Source organism: Castor canadensis, chromosome 6, assembly GCF_047511655.1.
Source record: "Castor canadensis chromosome 6, mCasCan1.hap1v2, whole genome shotgun sequence".
NCBI lineage: Eukaryota > Metazoa > Chordata > Mammalia > Rodentia > Castoridae > Castor > Castor canadensis.
In genome coordinates this window covers 1,294,642-1,312,867 of record NC_133391.1, presented here as the reverse complement: position 1 = coordinate 1,312,867, position 18,226 = coordinate 1,294,642, and the positions used below count along the sequence as shown (strand labels likewise).

Genomic DNA, 18,226 nt, shown 5'->3' with positions numbered 1-18,226 from the left:
TTGGTTGAGATGGGGTCTCCAGAACGCTTGCCCTGACTAGTGATCGTCCCGATCTGCACCTCCCAAGTAGTTAAGATTAAAGACGTGGGCCACCTTGCCCGGCTATCAGTCTTGAAAAACATGGGAGACCAGGCCCTGTGCTAGAGGTCTATAGACAGGTGACCCACACAGGGACCTGTCTGCCTGGGGTTTTCTGGCAGTCTTTCAGGGTCCGAAATTCTGACCAGACGAGGAAAGAATGGCACCGCCATTAGTTTCATCAGCACCCGGAAAGAGCTGGTTGACGTGAACAAGGTGACTGTCACTGAAGTTTGAGTTTTCCTTCAGAGGAACCCTCTAGGGTACAAAAAGTACTTCCCTGCAGCAGTGTCCTACTGTCACTGTAGTCAGACTGCTGTCAAAGCGCCACAGACCAGAGCAGTTGCCTTAAACACACGCATTTGTTTCTCACAGTCAGGAGGCTGGAAGTTCAAGGTCAAGCTGTGGGGAGAGCTGGTTCCTTCTGAGGCCTCTTGTTTTTGTTTTTTTTTTTTTTAAGGTGGGACTGGGGTTTGAACTCAAGGCTTCACACTTGCAAAGCAGCCGGTCTACCTCTTGAGCCACTCCTCCAGTCCACCTTGCTCTGGTTATTTTGGAGATGGATACTGGTCAGATTGGTTTAGGGCCCACCCCAATAACTCCTCTTACCTTAATTATCCCAGTCCAACTTAATTACTCTGGGTCCAACTCCAGTCACACTGTGAGGTGCTGGGAAACATGAATTTTGGAGGCCCCCTCTCTGGCTGTGTAGTGCTGTGGAGTTCCTTCCTGGGCCTCTGTGCCCATCTTAAAGATGGGTGACTTGGACAGACGACTCTGCACAGCTGTGACCTGCCACCCTGTGCGATGTCAACCTGCCTGCTCCTTTCTCCATCAGGTTCCTGAAGCTGGTATGTGCTCCCCAGTGGGGTCAGAGGTTCCACACTGCCACATGTCACTACAAGGACAGGACTGGGGCGGAGCACCTGTGGCTGATGCGGCATTTAAAGGACCCATTTGTGAAGGCGGCAAGGGCAGAGACCTACCGCTGCCGAAGCGCCTTCAAGCTCCTGGAGGTGGACAGGCGGCACCAGCTGCTGCGGCCGGGCCTCCGTGTGCTGGACTGTGGGGCCGCACCTGGAGCCTGGAGTCAGGTGGCGGTGCAGAGAGTCAATGCCACAGGCACAGGTAGGGCCTCCATGCTGCAGCCAGGGCCTCTGGTCCCCGTGGGTCTTGGGATGCCAGCCAGCCGCCCCTCCTGGGGCCCAAAGACATCCAGCCACTTTGTGCAGGCACTTGCCTGTGTTTTGTGGTAATAGTGATAGAAACAGGACACTGAACTTTCCAAAGAGAAAAACTGGACAGGTGTCAATGAGTCGGGCACGGTGGCACACCTGTCACCCAGAGTAAGCCAGGCGTGGTGGTGTCCATCATCCCAGCTGTGCAGGTCCAGGCAAAATCTTGAGACTTTACTGAAAAGTAAAATGTGAAAAGGGGCTGGGGTGGGGCTTAAGGGTAAAGCTCCTGCCTAAGAAGGCCAAGTTCAAATCCCAGTACTGCCCGAAAAAAAAAATAAAGAAAATGAAGCTGTCTGAAGGCACACCGCCATAGCAGACTTGGAAGTGCTGCTTCGGCCTTACTGGGGCTGTTTTGTCACTTGGTGTTCATAGTGAGCCCCCTGATTTGAAGACTGATTACAGGCACCTTTAAATTCCTGCGCACACGTTAGGCGCTCAGTTGCTGTGCAGAAGCTCTCGGTCCCATGTTATATTCTGTGACCTGCTGAGTGTCTCCCTGCCCTGTGAAAATACAGCTATGCCTCCCCAACACCAAATGGTGCCCAAAAAGCAATGTGAATGTTACGGTGATCCTCCCACGCCAGAAAGGGCATGCGAGGTGCTTAGTTGACATGACCAAGTGACAGCTTGAGGTCTGTGGCACGGTGGCCCATCTTCGGCAGGAGCTGGCGGTATTAGAATGAGTGAAGCGCCTGCCACAGCACTGAGCTCTGCGCGTCCTCAGCATGTGAGTTTTAACTCTGTGCAGCCACTGTGGACTCAATGCAGACACCCAGGGTCTGCTGTGTCGGCTTCTTTTCATGACAGTGCAGCTGAAGCTGCCCTTGAAGCCTGGGGGTTTCACAGAGGCCCAGCTGGGCTGCCACCTCCAAAGCCACAGGGGAGACTTCATGGCCAGGCTTCAGGATTCTCCACTCTAGGCCAGCACAAGCACCCAGCTTTTATCTGCTTTATATTTTAGGGGTTGGGATAAGATTGTCCATATAAAATGGCTCCCTGATTAAGAAAGAGAAAGCTGGTCACACACACAATTTAAAAATATGTAATTTGCATTATGTTTTGTGTTGGAAGGAATTGGGAAAGGTGGATCACACCTGTAATCCCAGGTCCTTGGGAGGTAGAGATCAAAAGATCATGGTTCAAGGCCACTGGGGAGAAAATGAGTGAGACCCCATCTCAACAAATAAACAAGGCATTGTCGTGTGTGCCTATCATTCCAGCTGTGCAGGAGGCATAAGTAGGTAGGATCATGGAGTGAAGCCAGCCCTTGCCAAAATCTTGAGACCTTATCCAAAAAATAAACTAAAGCAAAAACAAAGGGGTGGTGGGGGGGATCAAGTGGCAGAATGCCTGCATGGCAAGTGCAAAGCCCTGAGTTCAATCCGCAGTACAGCAAAAAGAAAAAGTTCTGTTGGGGTTGGAGTTGGTGGACACGCCTATAATCCCAGTATTTGGGTCACTGAGGCAATGGGACTGGGAGTTCGAGGCCAGCCTGGGCTACGTAGAGAGACCCTCTTTTGGAAAAACAAAAGAGCTGGTCCTCCTAGTAACTGGTTTTGGTGGTGCTTGTTCCCCTGCCTGCTGTTCAGACTCAGGAAAATGGTCCAGTGTCATGAACAGAAGTGACAGAAAACAGGTCCCCTCCCAGCGTTGCTATCTGTAGGAACTTACTGAGGATGCAATGCTGCGGGTGGCAGAGAAAGGTTAGAAGTGGAACACCAGACCCAGTTGTTCTGCTGTCCTGGGCTGAAAACAGGGTTTTCACCTTTGAAAAATGAGGTTCTCAGTCTGGGTTTGAACTCGGGGCTCTGCACTTGCAAAGGAGGCGCTCTACCACTTGAGCCACACCTCCAGTCCATTTTGCTCTGGTTATTTTGGAGATAGGGTCTCATGAACCGTTTGCCTGGGCTGGGGTTGAACTGCGATCTTCCCTATCTCAGCCTTTCAAGTAGCTGGATTAGAGGTGTGAGACACTAGTGCCAGCTGAAATTCCACTTTTTATATGGACAGAAAACATGTCCCGTTCTGACCCCCAGATGCCCTCATTAAACAGACTGAACTTGGGAGTCTATGACTGTGCCCTTAACTTACCAGCCCCGACAACTACTGACAGCTGAGCCCCTCAGCGTGCTGATGCCGAGGGGCACCTGACTTGTGGGTTCTCCGAGTAGAGGTACAGAGGAGGCGGTGGTGGCTGAGAGCGTGGGAAGATTCGGGCTGTGAGTAACACGTGTTGATTCTTCCCAGATCCCCGCTCCCCTGTGGGCTTCGTGCTGGGAGTGGATCTCATGCACATTGCCCCATTGGAAGGAGCGACTTTCCTGTGCCCTGCTGATGTGACCGACCCGAGAACCCTGCAGAGAGCACTGGAACTGCTGCCTGGCGGGAAGGCAGATGTGATTCTGAGTGACATGGCACCCAATGCCACCGGCATCCGGGGCCTCGATCACGACAGGCTCATCAGCCTGTGCCTGACCCTTCTGGACGTGGCTGCAGCCATCCTGCTCCCGGGGGGCACTCTGCTTTGCAAAACCTGGGCTGGGAGTCAGAGCCGTCAGCTGCAGAGGAGGCTGGCTGAGGAGTTCCAGAGCACGAGGACCGTGAAGCCTGAGGCCAGCAGGAAGGAGTCGGCAGAGGTGTACCTCCTGGGCATGCGGTACTGCGGGAGAAGGGGCCGCGAGGACGTGGCTGCTCCGACCTGTGACAGCCGCTGCCCTGTGCTCTAGCCTGCAGATGCCAGGACCCTGTTTAACCAGAAAAGAGGCCGCAGTGCATTCAACGGCCATGAGAAGTGACGAAAAGCAGTCGTGTGTGTCGCTGTTAATCGTGTCCTTTCTGAGACGGCGTCTCCCCGTGTAGCTCAGGCTGGGCTGGAGCTCGCTGGCTTGGAAGTCCTGAGCTACCCCAGCCTCCTGAGTGCTGGGATTACAGGCATGCGCCACCCCCCCCCCAGCCTAGCTCACGATCCTTTCAGAGAAACTTAGAAACAGGTGGAGAATGAGGACCACGGGGGGCAGATGGGGCGGGCTGGGAAATGCAGCTCCCTGGGTAGTGCTTGCCCAGTGCGCGAGGCCCTGGGTTTGATCCCTAAGACTGCAAAAGAAGAAGAAAAAAAAACCCGACCCCAAACCAAAAAGCCGGAGCCGAGATGGGCACGGTCGCGTGCCTTCCGGGACGTGCCACGCGCGGGGCCGGGGGTCTCTTGCTCTGGGCACCTGCGGTCAGCTGTGCTGCTGGAAGAACAGAAGGACCCCGTTCCGTGTGGGGTCGGGAGCCGGGTGTCCCGTGGATGGGGCGGGGCGCCTCGCCCCGGGTCGCCGTGGGTCCCGCGTCCCTGGTCTGGGCGGGGGCCGCGCCGTAACTCGGGGCGCTCTGATGGGGGTGGGAGGGGGTCGACGCGCAAGCGAACGGACGCGGAAGTAACTCCGGGACCAGCCGGCGGCTTGTGCTCCGTGCTTTACGGCCGGCTCCGGGTCTCGCGAGAGCTCCGGCCCACGTCTCGCGAGAAGTGGGCGCGGGCGGAGCGAAGGGAGATCCGAGCGGCGGCGGCAAAGCGGTAGCGCGCGGTGGGCGGCGATCGTGGTCGAGGTGAGCGGCGGTTCCGGGGCGCACTGCCGCCCCCCCTGGCCTGTCCTCGTCCCCCCGAGGATGTGAGGGCCCGGGGACCAGCGCGGCCACGTGTGCGGGCAGCGGGCTCCCTGGTGCCTTGTTGAGGTGCGAACGTAGCTCCGGGTTGGTCTGGAACTCGCGATCCCCGGTGCCGACGCGTCCCGAGTGCGGGGATTACAGGTGTGCATCACCACGCCCGGCTCATTTTTTTCCTGGGTGGAACCGGGGTTGGAACTCGGGGCTTCGCCCTTGCAAAGCGCGCGCTCTCCCTCCAGTCCATTTTGCTCTTACTATTTTTTTGGAGATGGGGTCTGGAGAATATTTGCCCGGGCTGCCTTCCGACCTCGATCCTCCTGATCTCAGCCTCCCAAGTAAGCTAGGATTGCAGGCGTGAGCGCTGGCGCTCCGCTCACTCCTGCAGATTTCCGCCGCCAGCCCTTTGCCCAGGCTCAGGGACGTCCCGGGCCCTTGCGGTTCTCCAAAGCGGTGCAGCCTGACCTGGCTCCCATGGCTGGCTGTGGGATGGTCTGGTTTCCAGAAGCTGAAGCCAGTCCTGTTGGTTCTTCTGTGTCAGTGGGTCAGCAGCCCCCAGAGAAAGCTGGAGAGTGGCTCTGGCCGACCGTGGGGAATGGTGGGTCGGACTTGGAGGACTGAGCTCGGGGACCCCACCTCTCAGGCCAGGGTCTGCCCTTCAGTGCCACCCATCTTTACTTCCTGGCCTATGAGAAGGTTGCATGACACGGTTACTGTCACGTGGGAAATTCAGAGGCAAGCTAGGATTCTGCTAGGTTTTTTTTTCTTTGCATTATATTTACCTATTTAGGTGATGCGGGGTTTGAACTCAGGGCCTCAAGCTTGCTAGGCAGGCACTGTACAACTTGAGCCACTCCTCCACCCCTAATTTTTTTTTTTTTTTCTGCTTTTGGAGCAGGGTCTGCGTAGCCCCTGCTGACCTTGGACAGCCATCTTCCTGCTCCAGTGCTGAGATTACAGGCTGCACTGCCATGCCTGGCTCATTTTTTAAAAAAGGGGTTTGCAGGTGTGTTTTCAATCCCACACTTAGGGAAATCAACCTGGGCTGCCTCTGTGTAAGGCAGAGGCAGTGCCGATGTGTGGGAATTCATGCTTCTTGGCTCCACGTGTACCCGAGATGCTCCACACCTGGTGGGTGGCTGTGGCCTGTGTGGGATGGGCGCTGGGGATGCAAATCTGGCTGCGATGCCTTCGCACGCAGGCTTGTGGAGCACACGCCCCCTCACCCAGGCAGACCCGAGTTCTGATCTCCTGTACCTTTGAGGAGTCTCAGTCTGTCATCTGTAAATCTGTGTCAGCACACAGTCCTCACCGGTGTGTGGAGTCTGAGCTGGCGTGTGTAATGCACAAGCGGACTGCTGGTCAAACCCGCGGGAAGTCACACCGTCTGCCATCGGACGGCGTGCTGCGTGTGCACAGCACCTTTGCAGCGTGGGTTCTCACAAGTGTTTCGTGGACAAGGAAGCTGAGGCTCAACAAGCTCAGGCGCTCAGGAGGCAGTGGCAGGAGGACTGTGAGTTTGAGGCCCAAGCCAAACTTTTGAGACCCTATCAGAAGCCAAAACAAAAGGGCCAGGGGTTTAGTGCAGGTGGCAGAGCACTTGCTTAGCACGTGCGAGGACCTGGGCTCAATCCCAGCACCGGGGGTTTGGAAGTGGTGGAGTCTAGCAGCTGACTAAGTGGGATCTCTCTCTTTCTCTCTCTTTCTCTCTCTGTCTCTGTGGGAGTGGGAGCACTGCTGACATCACTGACCCTGTGTGGTTACAAGTGGCATTGCTGTGGCCTCCACCACCCTTATCCTGCTGTGGTGTGCTTTGGTTCTGACTCCCAAGGTGCGTTTTGTTTTTTGGTGGTGCTGGGGTTTGAACTCAGTCTCATGCTTGCTAGCCAGGTGCTCTTACACTTGAGTTCCTCTGTTAGTCCTTCTCCTTTTTTTTGTGATAGCGTCTCATGATCTATTTGCCTGGGGCTGACTTTGAACCATGGTCCTTCTGATCTCTGTGTCCTGAGTAGCTGGGATTACAGGCGTGAGCCACCACACCTGGCTCCAAGGTGTGGTTTGTGAGCACCCCGGAGGGCTGTGCCTCAGGGCTGGGTCTGTTCCTGGTGTGCAGGCCAGCCCTGGAGTGTGGCTTGGTGGCAGGTTTTTATGCCTCATTTCCTGTCTGGGAAATTGGCAGTGCTGGCTCTTGGTTTGATCTGGAGAACACGGTTGTGGGCACTGAGGGCATTAGGGGAGTGGGCTCTGCAGTGGCACTCGGTACGGCTGGCTCTGACCCTGCCTTTGTCTCCCGGAAGGAAGGCAGCCATGGAGGACCTGGGGGAGAACACCACCGTCTTGTCCACGCTGAGGTCTCTGAACAACTTCATTTCTCAGCGCGTGGAGGGAGGATCCGGCCTGGACGTGTCCACGTGTGCGCCGGGTTCCCTGCAGAAGCAGTACCAGCAGAGTATGCAGGTGAGGGCCTGCGGGCTGGGGGCTCGGGGCTACACCTGGGCTCAGGTGAGCAGGGTGTGCTGGGGTGGGATCTCTGGGGAAAGACTTGTAGGCTCGGGCTAGGGCCTGTTTGAGTCCTACACGGTTAGGCAGGACCTCGGTAGCCTCACCTGCAGGACTCACCCTGCGCATTTGTCACCGGGGGCTTCTCTGGAGGCCAGGACCTGCCCTCTGACATCCTTACTGAAGGCTGCCTGTGAGTCCCCAGAGGGTGTGGGCTCACACCACGCTCGCAGTAATGCACTCACCGACGCTGACGGTAGGGTCAGAAAGCCAGTTTATTCATGTAATTGGGGACAAATCCCAAGCTGCCTGGGTGCAGGAGTACCAGAATTGTCCAGCCAGCATTCTTTTGCCTTGAGGGTGTGACACAGGAAGGCTGGGACTGGGTACTGTACCATCTGCTCTGCAGAGGGCCAGTGTGGCCCGGGGAAGGGGGTGGGATTTTGACTACAGAAGCTCACTCTGCTTTTAGTCCCATTTCACTCCACCCCAAGTCCTTTCGGATGCTCACTGTGGACGCAGTTGCAAAAGAGTCGGATCTCACCAAGGGCTCGGTGCTGAAAGGTCGTGGGCTCTGTCCCAGTTGGGGGTGGGGTGCCTGGGCCGAAGGGTGGCATCTGAGCTTTGTGGCACCAGACTTCTCCCCTGGGGTCTCTGCTTGTGTCTTCCTTTCCTGTCCTCCCTCCGTGTGCCCTGGTGCCGTTGGTATCCTGAGTCAGCTGAGCCCGGGGCTTCCTAGGCTCAGAGTTCTGGTGAGGCCCCTGTCCACTTGGCAAGACGGTGGTGTGCTGCTTCCTGAGTGATTGAATGATGGTTTCACACTGCCCTGTCTTGGCTGGGACTATCCTTTGTTCTGAGGTTAGGTCTCTTGTGTTGTGTTTTGCTGGTGGAAACACTTTTAGGAGGCTGGAGGTGTGACTCAAGCAGTATAGCACCTGCCTAGCAAGCTTGAAGCCCTGAGTTCAAGCCCCAGCACTGTCAAAACAACAAACGCCACAGAGGAGGTGACCACTGCTGAAATAAGAAGCTGGAAACTTTGAGTTTAAAAATTCTTAAATGGGTGCAAATTTCAGGGGACCTGTGACCTCAGTTAAACCATGCTATTCTGAACCCGAATTGGACCATGGAGGTCCCAGCTGCTCACTGTCAAGGGCTTCCTGGGGTGGGATCAGTGACGGAGGGCTGTAGCAGGGTGAGGTGGCTAGTCATGACCGCACTCTGGAGCCTGACCTTGGTCGTGACCTTCCTGGTTGCCAGTGGTGATTCTTTCTCTTCCCTAGTGGCAGGTGAGGGACTCGTGGACAAGGCTGGTCGGGGAACCTGGAGGTGCAGGTGACCTGCCAGGCCTTTTGATGCCTTTGCTTTAGCAGGAGGGAGTGCTATATGCCACACCTTGTCAGCTTAGGTTTTCTTTTTTTGGCGGCACTGGGGCTTGAACTCAGGGCCTGCACCTTGAGCCACTCCACCAGCCCTTTTTCTGAAGGGTTTTTTTTCGAGATAGGATCTCACAAACTGTTTGCCCAGGCTGGCTTCAAACTGCAGTCCTCCTGACCTCTGCCTCCTGAGTAGCTGAGATTACAGGCATGAGCCACCGGCACCCGGCTTAGTGTTTGTGTAAGCATGAAGAAAAGCCTCAAATTACTCTTTGGAGGACAGTTTGTGTCCTGGGAAGGTGAAGATGGGTCTGGTGTGTCTGCGACCCCATTTCCCCGAGTGGTGGGACCCACGCTTCTCTGCAGAGGTTCTGACTTGCTGAAGTAGAAGTAAGACTCAGAAGGCTAGCAAGTGGGAAGTGAAGACCCAGGTATCAGCAGGTGTAGGGGACATGAGACAGGAAGAAAGAAAGAGCCCAGGTAGGGGGCGGGGGCCTTGGCTTGGCACTGTCGTGGGTCTGGGTGCTTCTGTGTTGGACCTGTGCACTGTGGGATGCTTAGGAGCAGCCCTGGCTTCTCTGTACCAGGTGTCTGTGGCAGACTCTTTCTACTGCTCCTTTGTGGCAGTCAGAAGTGTCTCTAGACAGTGCCAATGTCCCCTAGCGACAAGATCTCCCCTGGGGTGGGGGAAAAGCAGCAGTCCAGCCCAGTGGGTTTCAGAGTTTAAAAGATGGTTCTGTACAAGGTTCTGATTAAGCAATTCTGGGGTGCAGCCTGAGATTATGTGTGCCACTTACCCAGAGGATGCTGTGCTGAGGGGTGGCTACATGACATTAATGACTCTGTGACACTGGTGCATCCTCCAGTCACCTGATTTACCTACACTCTGACAGGTCAACTTCTGACGTGGCCACCATCTGGACCCCTGGAGGACACTGTCCGGTGCTGCCTCCTGACTGTGCAAATGCTTAACTGCTGTCACGGGAGGTTTTGCACATAGGATTAAGGTCTCCAGTCAGTTGACCCTAAGAAAGGAAGATTTCCTGGGTGGGACTGAGCCAGTCATGGGAGCCCTTTAAAGAGTCAGGGTCCAGTTGGGTGTGGCAGTGAACACCTGTAATCCCAACTGCTCAGAAGGCCCCAAGGCCATCCAGGGCTACATGTGAGAACAGGTCTCAAAAACAAGGGGTAAGGGAGAGAGCTGGGGCAGAGGTCAGTGGTAGATGATCTGCCTAGAATACAGATCAATCTGGGTTCAATCCTCAGTGCTGCCAGAAAAAAAAGAAAGTGTGGGTGCAGACATCTGAGATGAAGGTCAGACTCATAGCAGCAGAGGCAGCCGAACGTAAGCATAGGGACGCTGGCAGGTTCTGAGAACCCAGGCAGCCCAGGTTGACAGCCAGCCGGGCAATGGCCTTAGCCCTCCACCCGTGGGCCTCACAGAGGGTCCTGAGCTCCAGATAACAGTCTCGGCTGACCTGACTTCAGCCTCAGAGACCCTGACCAGAGAACCCAGTGGCCTGCGCTGGACTTCTGACCCTGGAACTGGCAGCTTGTAAACAGGTGGTGCTTTTAGCTGCTAGGTTTGTGGTCGTTACCCGGCTGTGGGAAATGAGAAGCCCTCTTTCATGAACGCTCCCTCTTTCGTGAAGCATCATCTTCCTCTTGTCCCGTTAACCTTCCCTTTGCTTGCTGACCCCCAGGCTGCAGACTGGCACCCAGATGCTCAGGGACGTGCGTGTTGAGCCACTGGCTTGCTGGGGTGGCCACCAAAGCTCTGTTTGCCTCTTCCCTCTCTCTCTCTCAGCTGGAGGAACGAGCAGAGCAGATCCGCTCTAAGTCCTATGTCATCCGGATGGAGCGGGAGAAGATGCAGATGGAGCTGAGCCACAAGCGAGCTCGCGTGGAGCTGGAGAAGGCCGCCAGCACCAGTGCCAGGAGTTATGAGGTGGGCACAGTGGGCCGGGCTGTGTGCAGCACCTCCCAGGCTGGAAGGAATCAGGATCCAGCCTGCAGGTTGTCCAGCTGCTCTGTGTCGGGGTTGATCGCCAGGGTGTCCTCTGAGGCCACCCGACAGTGTTGGAGGAGGTGGCTGGAAGTAGGGTCAGCCACACAGGGGGCTCCTCGCTGTGCGGACGTTCAGTGAGGGCACCGTGCCAGCAGCATGGCCTCTGCTCGGCCTTTTGGCCTGCTCTTCCCTCTTGAGACTCAGAATGCAGATTGGGCAGAAGTACCCACAGGAAGTCACTGGGTTGCAGGAGGGTCTCTGGGATGGTCGCAGGGTCTCAGTATTTACCTCTGGCTCGGGACAGCTGGGAAAGCCCCGCCTTGTGACTGTGGTTGAGGCTCGGCATGAGAACCTCTGCCAGGGTTTTTGGTAGGCATGATCGGTTGTGGAGTTTCTGCTAAGCTTCGGGCAGAGGGTGGGAGCAGAATGTGTCTCTGGCCTCTGGGCCGTGTTGTGTGTGTCACACATGTTCCTAGGCTGCCTGGGCGTGGGGCTGGTGGGCTTACTGGAGCTTGGAATGAAGGTTCCTGGCCATGGAGTGTAGTCTGGGCTTGGTGAGCCAAGACTTCGCAGTGCCTTGCGTTAGGGCGGGCAGGTTGCACGAGCCCTCACACTGGAGGAAGTGCCTTGCTGATGGCGTGGCGCTGGTGCCTGGACAGCACAAAGGGCTCTGGAGGGACTGGAGTTTCGTGGGCAGTGTCCCTCTTGGGCAGGGCCTGCCCATCTGGCCTGGGTCTCCGTGTCAAGGGCGGGAGGTGGCCTCCTGGGTGCTCAGAACACTTGAATGGTGAGGGGTCATGCCAGAGTCTGGGAAAGTCCTTCCTTGGGAAGACCAAGGGTGGCAGGGTGGCTGAGGGTGGCTCTGCAGAACTCCGTCTGCCAACAGGTATGCCAAGTGGGGCCCAGGACATTCGGTGGTGAGCCGGTAGGACAGGGAGGTGGTCTTCCCACCTGGAAGTACGAGCTACGTGACAAGATCTAGGCCCTGCCTTCTGTGCTGGGACTGGCAGTAACAGTGGAGCTGGCGATCTGGCTGTGACAGTGCTGAAGGTCCCCCTCTCTCCCTTCCTCCTTTCCTGTGCCTGGAGCCTGGTGTTGCTCAGTGTGCCCTCTACCGCGGTCGTACACTCGGCTCAGTGCAGCATGCTTGTGTCTCACGCTTGCTCACCCAGGGTTCCCTGCCTGTTTTGGGGCTGCACTTGCAGTCTCTGTCCCCAAGTCCCTTCGAGGCCTAGGTCAGCCTTCCCTGTGGGGGCTGCAGCCTCATCTGTGCTTTGATCAAGTAAGCCTTCCTCCTGGAGAAGGGTGGCATGACCCCTTACTTGGAGACCTGCACAAGTTTTGGGTGGCTCTAGGGGGAGCGTGGGCAGGCAGCTGCCGCTGCAGGCGGGGAGAGTCCACGAGGATCCATCGCCTGCTCTGTGTTCCTTCTCTGGCTGGCAGAAGCCATTGGGTCCCTGTGGATCGTGGAGTCAGGAGGGCTGACGCTAGGTCCTAGTTCTGTCCTGTCCTGAGGTTAATGACAGGTGGCTGCTGTGAGGTCAGTGTGATGGACCCCTGTGGCAGATCTGGGCCCAGAGTGGCTGATTCTGACTGCAGGCCAGCGCCCTGCCCCTGCCTTGCTGCTGTCGTTGGTTGTGAGGGTGGGGACACTGCCTCACTTAATGATGGCCCGGGTGCTCAGGTAAGACCTGTGGGAGCTGCAGAAGCTCTGCTTCCTCCCAGCGTCGGCTCTGAGGTTTAGGTTTTCCATGCTCCGTGTCCTCCCTGCACAGGCAGTGGCTGTGAGCAGATGTGGGGGTCCATGCTGGGTACCCCGGGAGCTGTCGTGCTGGTACAGCAGGAGCAGTGGCATTGAGGACACAGGGCTTGTCCTGGGTCTGTCCTGTTCACTCTCCTGTAAGCCCTAGTGGCCTGGGGTGTCCCTGCCCTGACACCCCTTGGTCACGTTCTTTCCACAGCGTGAGGTTGACCGCAACCAGGAGCTCCTGGCGCGCATCCGGCAGCTTCAGGAACGGGAGACTGAGGCGGAGGAGAAGATGCAGGAGCAACTGGAGCGCCACAGGCTGTGCAAGCAGAGCCTGGATGCCGCCAGCCTGCAGCTGCGGGAGCAGGAGGACGGCCTGGCTGCGGCCAGCGAGGTGAGTGCAGCCTCTGCTGGCCCTGGGACGGCCTCTCTCCCTCCCTCCCTCCCTCCCTTCCCGTGCCGGAGCCTGGAACGCTCAGCCTTCACATCTTTCGGTGAAGGAGACTAAGCGCACTCCCAACTCTGCCCCTCGCGCCTGCACCTGCGGCTCCGCTCGGCTGTGATCCTGGTGAAAGCGCTAGTTGTCCGTTCTGTGGGTTTCAGGGAATAAGCTGAGCAGTTTTTTGATCTTCAAACTGAACTTGAGTGCTTGGCTGATCGTCTTTGTCATTTTCAAGTGTTTGGTTCTTTTTCTGCATTCACCCTGTACCTCTGTGGGAGGTAGCTTCGTGTGTGTGGCCTGTTTGCTTCTGTGACACTGTAGGGTCTTGGGGACCCTAGGAGTGGGGTGATGGCCCAGCACAGTTCCCTGGCTGCTGCTGCCAGTGCTGGGTTGTGCTGACCCATTGTGGGGTGTCTGGTATCACCGTAGCCTTGCCTGTCACAGGTGGTTACCCCCTGGAAGTGCTTTTTTCTTTGTGCCAGACGTGCGTAGGTGCCTCTGGGTTTGCATTCCTTTGATTTCCAGCAAGTTCTGGCATCAGAGGATATGCCTTTGAGCCAGGGCCATGTGAACGGCAGTGTGCTTTGGAGGCAGCTGGTGGGAACGGGGCTCCCCCGACCTTCCTGCCCTCCTCCGTGGTGTTGAGGATTGCAGGTGTGCAGAAGACAGATGAGGGCGCTGGGGACGGGCTGCGTGGTGTCATTGGTATTCTGGCCTCACAACCTTCTCTCCTTGATAGACTTGGAGTGTGCTGCAGGTTACTTTTGCCTCCGTGGTGCTGGGAGCAGTTAGGGTTGTTCTGCATCTGTCTTCTGAAGCCAGCACTGGCAGGAGAGGAGGCGTGACTGGCTTCCAGCAAAGCCAGCCTGGTACCCGGTCCCCAGCCTTGACTTCTGGGCGGTGTCACTGCTCTGTGGTGACACCCTCAGCAAAGAGTAAAAGAGGTGGTGCTGATGGTGACACAGCAGAGGTTAAATGACCTCTCCTCAGGGAAGCCCTCCCGGTCACTCAGCCCACGACTGTTCTCCTTTCTCCTGCTCTGAAGCTCTCTCACTCATGTTAGCTTGCTGTGGTCCTGTGCCCTTTGATACCATCCTCTTCAAGTGGGCTGTCTCTGGCATAGCACCAGTGTGTTACCGAGGCCAGTGTCACCCCTGAAAGGACAGGTCCTTGTGGGATCTGTTTTAACACCTCTGATCTCTGAGTGCTAGGTTTATGCCAGCTGTTGTGATACAACCGTGCAGGTTGCTGGAGCATGGGCACCCACGTCAGCTGCCCCGAGGGCATGGAGTGACAGTGCTCCTGTACTTCAGGGGACAGTCAGGGGCAGAGAGATAAGTGCTGTGGTCTCCTTGCAGAGGGTGTGAGGCGGGGCTGCCCAGCGAGCGTCGCCTCTGTGGTGAGGTTGCTGGGCCCACTGTCCGCCTTGTGCTCCAGTGTAAGAGTTCTGTGCCCAATGTCAGGCTCAGGTCCGTGTGCAAATGCACTTTGTGCTGGCCATTCCGTTGCCTTAGCCAGCGTGCTTTTTCCCCTCCTGCTGCAGGAGAAGCTCCCTGAGTGGTGCTGCCGGAGCGAGGGGTGGTAGCCTTGTTTCCAGTGAATGTTCTGTGCTTTCGGGTGGACTCTGTCCTGGAGGCTGCAGGCTGGGCCTCCACTCCACCTTCTGAGTATCTCCACCTCCCCAGCGGTTCTGGCCCAGCTCCCTGGCTTGGGACGGCCGTGCTCTTTCAGTTCCATGTCCTGGTGACTTTCCTGTTCTGAGGACAGCCCGTCTCCCATTTTCAGTTTCTTGGCTGGGTCCTTGCACCCTGGATTACGTCCTTATGAACTGTTGGAATGGTGGCATGGAATGGTTAGGAAGGGAGCTCGAGGCAGAGGGCGTGATGGTGAGAGCTAGGGTGTGTAGGGAAGACTGAGGTGGGCACCTGGTGGGCAGGGCTGCTGGCTGCGTGGTACTGGGCTTGGAGGCCTCCAGGCACCAGGCCTCAGGTCCTGGCTAGAGGCGGCTTTGCTCCAGAGCTCCTCAGTGAAGCCAGAATTCCTGAGATCTAGATGTACCCCACGCTTCCTGTCGGCTCATGGGGATACAAGGCCGTGCACGGGCTGTGATGCTCTCGGGGCAATCGGTCTTGTCTACCTGGCTTCAGCTCTCTGGGAGAGGGGACTCTGTCTCTACCCCTGGGTAGCAGATGGGTCCTTCCTGTCCCATCTGCCTCCCTGTGGATGCTGCCCCGTGTCCATGTGCAGACTGGGCTTCAGTGGGCAGCCTGGGCTTTCTTTGCCTTCAGACCATCAGTGCGTTAAAGGGGCGAGTCTCAGAGCTGCGGTGGAGCGTGCTGGACCAGGAGGTGCAGGTGAAGCGCCTCGAGTCTGAGAAGCAGGAGCTGCAGGAGCAGCTGGACCTGCAGCACAGGTGAGGGGCCTGCCAGGCCTTCCGACTCTGTCCTCATCCACAGGCTTCAGAAAGGACCTGCAAGGAGTGGGTGACTTCCAAAACCAGGACAGTGAGCACTCCTGGGCCAGGATGGGGGGGGCGGCATGCTGTCTTGGAGTAGGCTTCCAGGAAGGGTTAAGCTGTGCTAGGTGATATCTCCTGGGTGGGGGTGGCCATGGCTGGGCAAAACATTCCAGGTGCAGAGGACATGGCGGACCAGGATGGATGTGTGGTTCCTGGTGGGCAGTGGTCTGGAAGCTTTGGATTCTCCCTGCATGACTGGCCCTCTCCCTGAGCTGGTGTTGTCTGCGGAGCGTTTCGCTCCTTGGGGAAGACGGGTGGGCAGGCTTGAGTGGGCCCTGCTGTCTGCCTTGCATGGCGGGTACAGGTGGCACGGCTCACCCACTGCCCCATCCAAGTGAGGAGGCTTAGGCCTCAGAGCTGCCTTGGGCTGGTCCAGGATTCGGGGTTCTCCTGCAGTAGGCGGATGTGGTCCTTCCTGGGGGCTCAGGCTGAGGGGTGTGGTGGGCTGGCACGTGATGTGCTCCTCTTTGAACAGAAAATGCCAAGAAGCGAATCAGAAGATCCAGGAGCTGCAGGCTGGCCAAGAAGCAAGAGCAGACCAGGAGCAGAAGGTTAAGGTGGGTGCCCACGGCAGCCTGCGCGTGTCCTGCACCCTGCAGGCCTTTCTGAGCTGGGGCACGTGCAGACATGGGCACGTGCAGGGAGGCCATGGCGATGGCTCTGGGAAGCTTGCATCCTGTTGATGGGGACCCACTGGAGACCCGAGGGGAAAAGTGGACACTGGGGACAATACATGGAGGTTCAGAGAGCCTTGACACCTTGCCATGGTCCGTGGCCAGAGCAGCACTGACTGGATCGTAGCTGGGCCTATCTGACATGTATTCAGGTCATGCCGCTTTGCTACAGAGGGTGCTGCTTCAGAGAGGGTGCTCGAGGTCCCTCCTGTGGCCTCCCGTTGACTTTGGAGTGACAACCAGACCATGTGCAGGCCTGTGCCAGCTGGCTCCCCACCGTCCCACTGTGTCCACTGGCCCTACGGGCTTCTTTCCCGCCCTCCTTGGCTTCCTGCTTATCCGGCACCCCGCCCCTTTGCCCTGTCTGTCGCCATTGTCCTGGCCCTTGTCCTTTGGCCACCTTTCAGTATTTCCTTGTATATACAGCCTTATTGGTCCTCCGTGGCACTGTATCCCCTCACTCGACCTGGTACCTCAACAGAACTGCCTCCATGGGGCTGTTTGATTGACTGACTGTCCAATGGCTTGTCACGAGGTGCCAGTGTACGGCTGTGAGTCCCAGAGGGACAGACACAGTAAAGAAAAGTCTATCCTGTCAGTGGGAACAGACTTGGTTGCTGCAGCCACAGGCTTCATGTTTTAAGAGTTGTCTTCTTGGAGTGTGTTTGGGCCAGCTGTGCCTGCCTGCTGCAGGCTCCTGCTCTGGGGAACTGAGGACTGGACTTTGCTTGGATGGCCACAGGACGGTTGTGTGGGCACTGGCTCTCAGTGCACTGTGGGCAGGGTGCCTTAGGGGTGGGTGGTGAGGGTGTCGCCCACAGGGACAGCTGGTGCAGCCAGGGAAGGCTTTCTGGAGGAGAGCCTGGGGTGGAGCCTGAACTTGGAGGTCGCCACAGTCCTGGGGCAAGTTAACACAAGACCTTTGTGGCCCCTGTGGCTTTTGTACTTATTTTTATTTTTTCAGTGGCACTGGGGTTTGAACTCAGGGCTTCATTTTGCTAGGCAGGTGCTCTTCAACTGGAGCCACACCTGTAGCCCACTTTTTTTTTTAAACGTTAAATCGTTTGCTTCATTGTTTGTTCTGGAAAACTTTTGATGTTCGGACCGATGATCTGAAGCAGCAGTGGGTGACGCTGGTGCCTCAGCCCAGATCACGTCAGTGTCACTCCGTACTCTGGTTGCCCTCACTTCTTGTGTCAGGTAACTGCGTCCCCCACGCTCCCTGCTGCCTGCGTTGTGGTTTCGGCACTTTCAGCCCATGGTTGGCGGCTCCATTGCTTGGGGCCTCAGGCAAGGTGCCATATCAGATGCAGTGAGGCAGGAGCTTGGTGGAGCAGCACCGCTCACCTCATGGCAGCCAGAAGCAGAGAGAGAGAGAGAGAGAGAGAAAGAGAGAGAGAGAGAGAGAGAGAGAGAGAGAGAGAGAGAGAGTGTGTGTGAGAGTCTAGGCTTTGGTTTTTAGAGCAGTTTAGGTTCACAGCAAAGTGGAATGAAGGCCCACTGAGTTTTAGAAGCCACTAAAACCGTCTCTGCCCCATGGCCTCCCCGCTCGCAGAATCCCCTGTGGGGGATGTGTGCTGCTGTGGATGAGCTTGCACTGCCGCAGCGCTGTCCCCACACACTGCATCTGTAACAGTTCTCACCATTGTACTGTCACACAGTGGTTTTGCCACCCTAAAATCCTGTGTGCCACCTTAACGTCGCTCCGTCCTCCCCTTGCCCTGGCCATCATGGTCTGTCACCTCCCTGTTTCTGATGCCCGCACCTGAAGCTCCTGGCATGGGCCTTTTTGGACTGGCTTGTCCCCTTAGCAGAGCTGTTTCCTGTCCCCTGGTGCTCAGTCTCCTTATCTGTCCTCTCTGCCCGCCTCTGGCAGGACCTGGAGCAGAAGCTGTGCCTGCAGGAGCAGGACGCCGCTGTCATCAGGAACATGAAGTCGGAGCTGCTGCGTCTGCCGAGGATGGAGCGGGAGCTGAAGCGGCTGCGGGAGGAGAACGCGCACCTGCG

At 57.1% G+C, this 18,226-nt stretch overlaps 1 protein-coding gene across 8 annotated transcripts in view; it reads left to right on the top strand.

Moving 5' to 3' along the window:
* Positions 1-163: 163 nt before the first annotated feature.
* Mad1l1 (mitotic arrest deficient 1 like 1) overlaps positions 164-18,226 on the top strand; it is a 267,255-nt gene continuing 249,192 nt past the window's right edge. Inside the window, exons 1-8 of one of the 8 annotated variants that reach the window (XM_074075385.1) lie at positions 164-294; positions 917-1,206; positions 7,256-7,415; positions 10,638-10,778; positions 12,800-12,979; positions 15,316-15,440; positions 16,021-16,102; positions 18,096-18,226. In XM_074075385.1, coding sequence (XP_073931486.1) covers positions 932-1,206; positions 7,256-7,415; positions 10,638-10,778; positions 12,800-12,979; positions 15,316-15,440; positions 16,021-16,102; positions 18,096-18,226 — 1,094 coding nt within the window. In that variant the 5' untranslated portion in view covers positions 164-294; positions 917-931. Of the gene's footprint in view, positions 295-916; positions 1,207-4,811; positions 4,905-4,985; positions 5,106-5,878; positions 5,965-6,684; positions 6,790-7,255; positions 7,416-10,637; positions 10,779-12,799; positions 12,980-15,315; positions 15,441-16,020; positions 16,103-18,095 lie in introns of those variants that run through there. The other 7 variants (XM_074075384.1, XM_074075388.1, XM_074075391.1 and 4 more) reach the window with 7 other exon arrangements.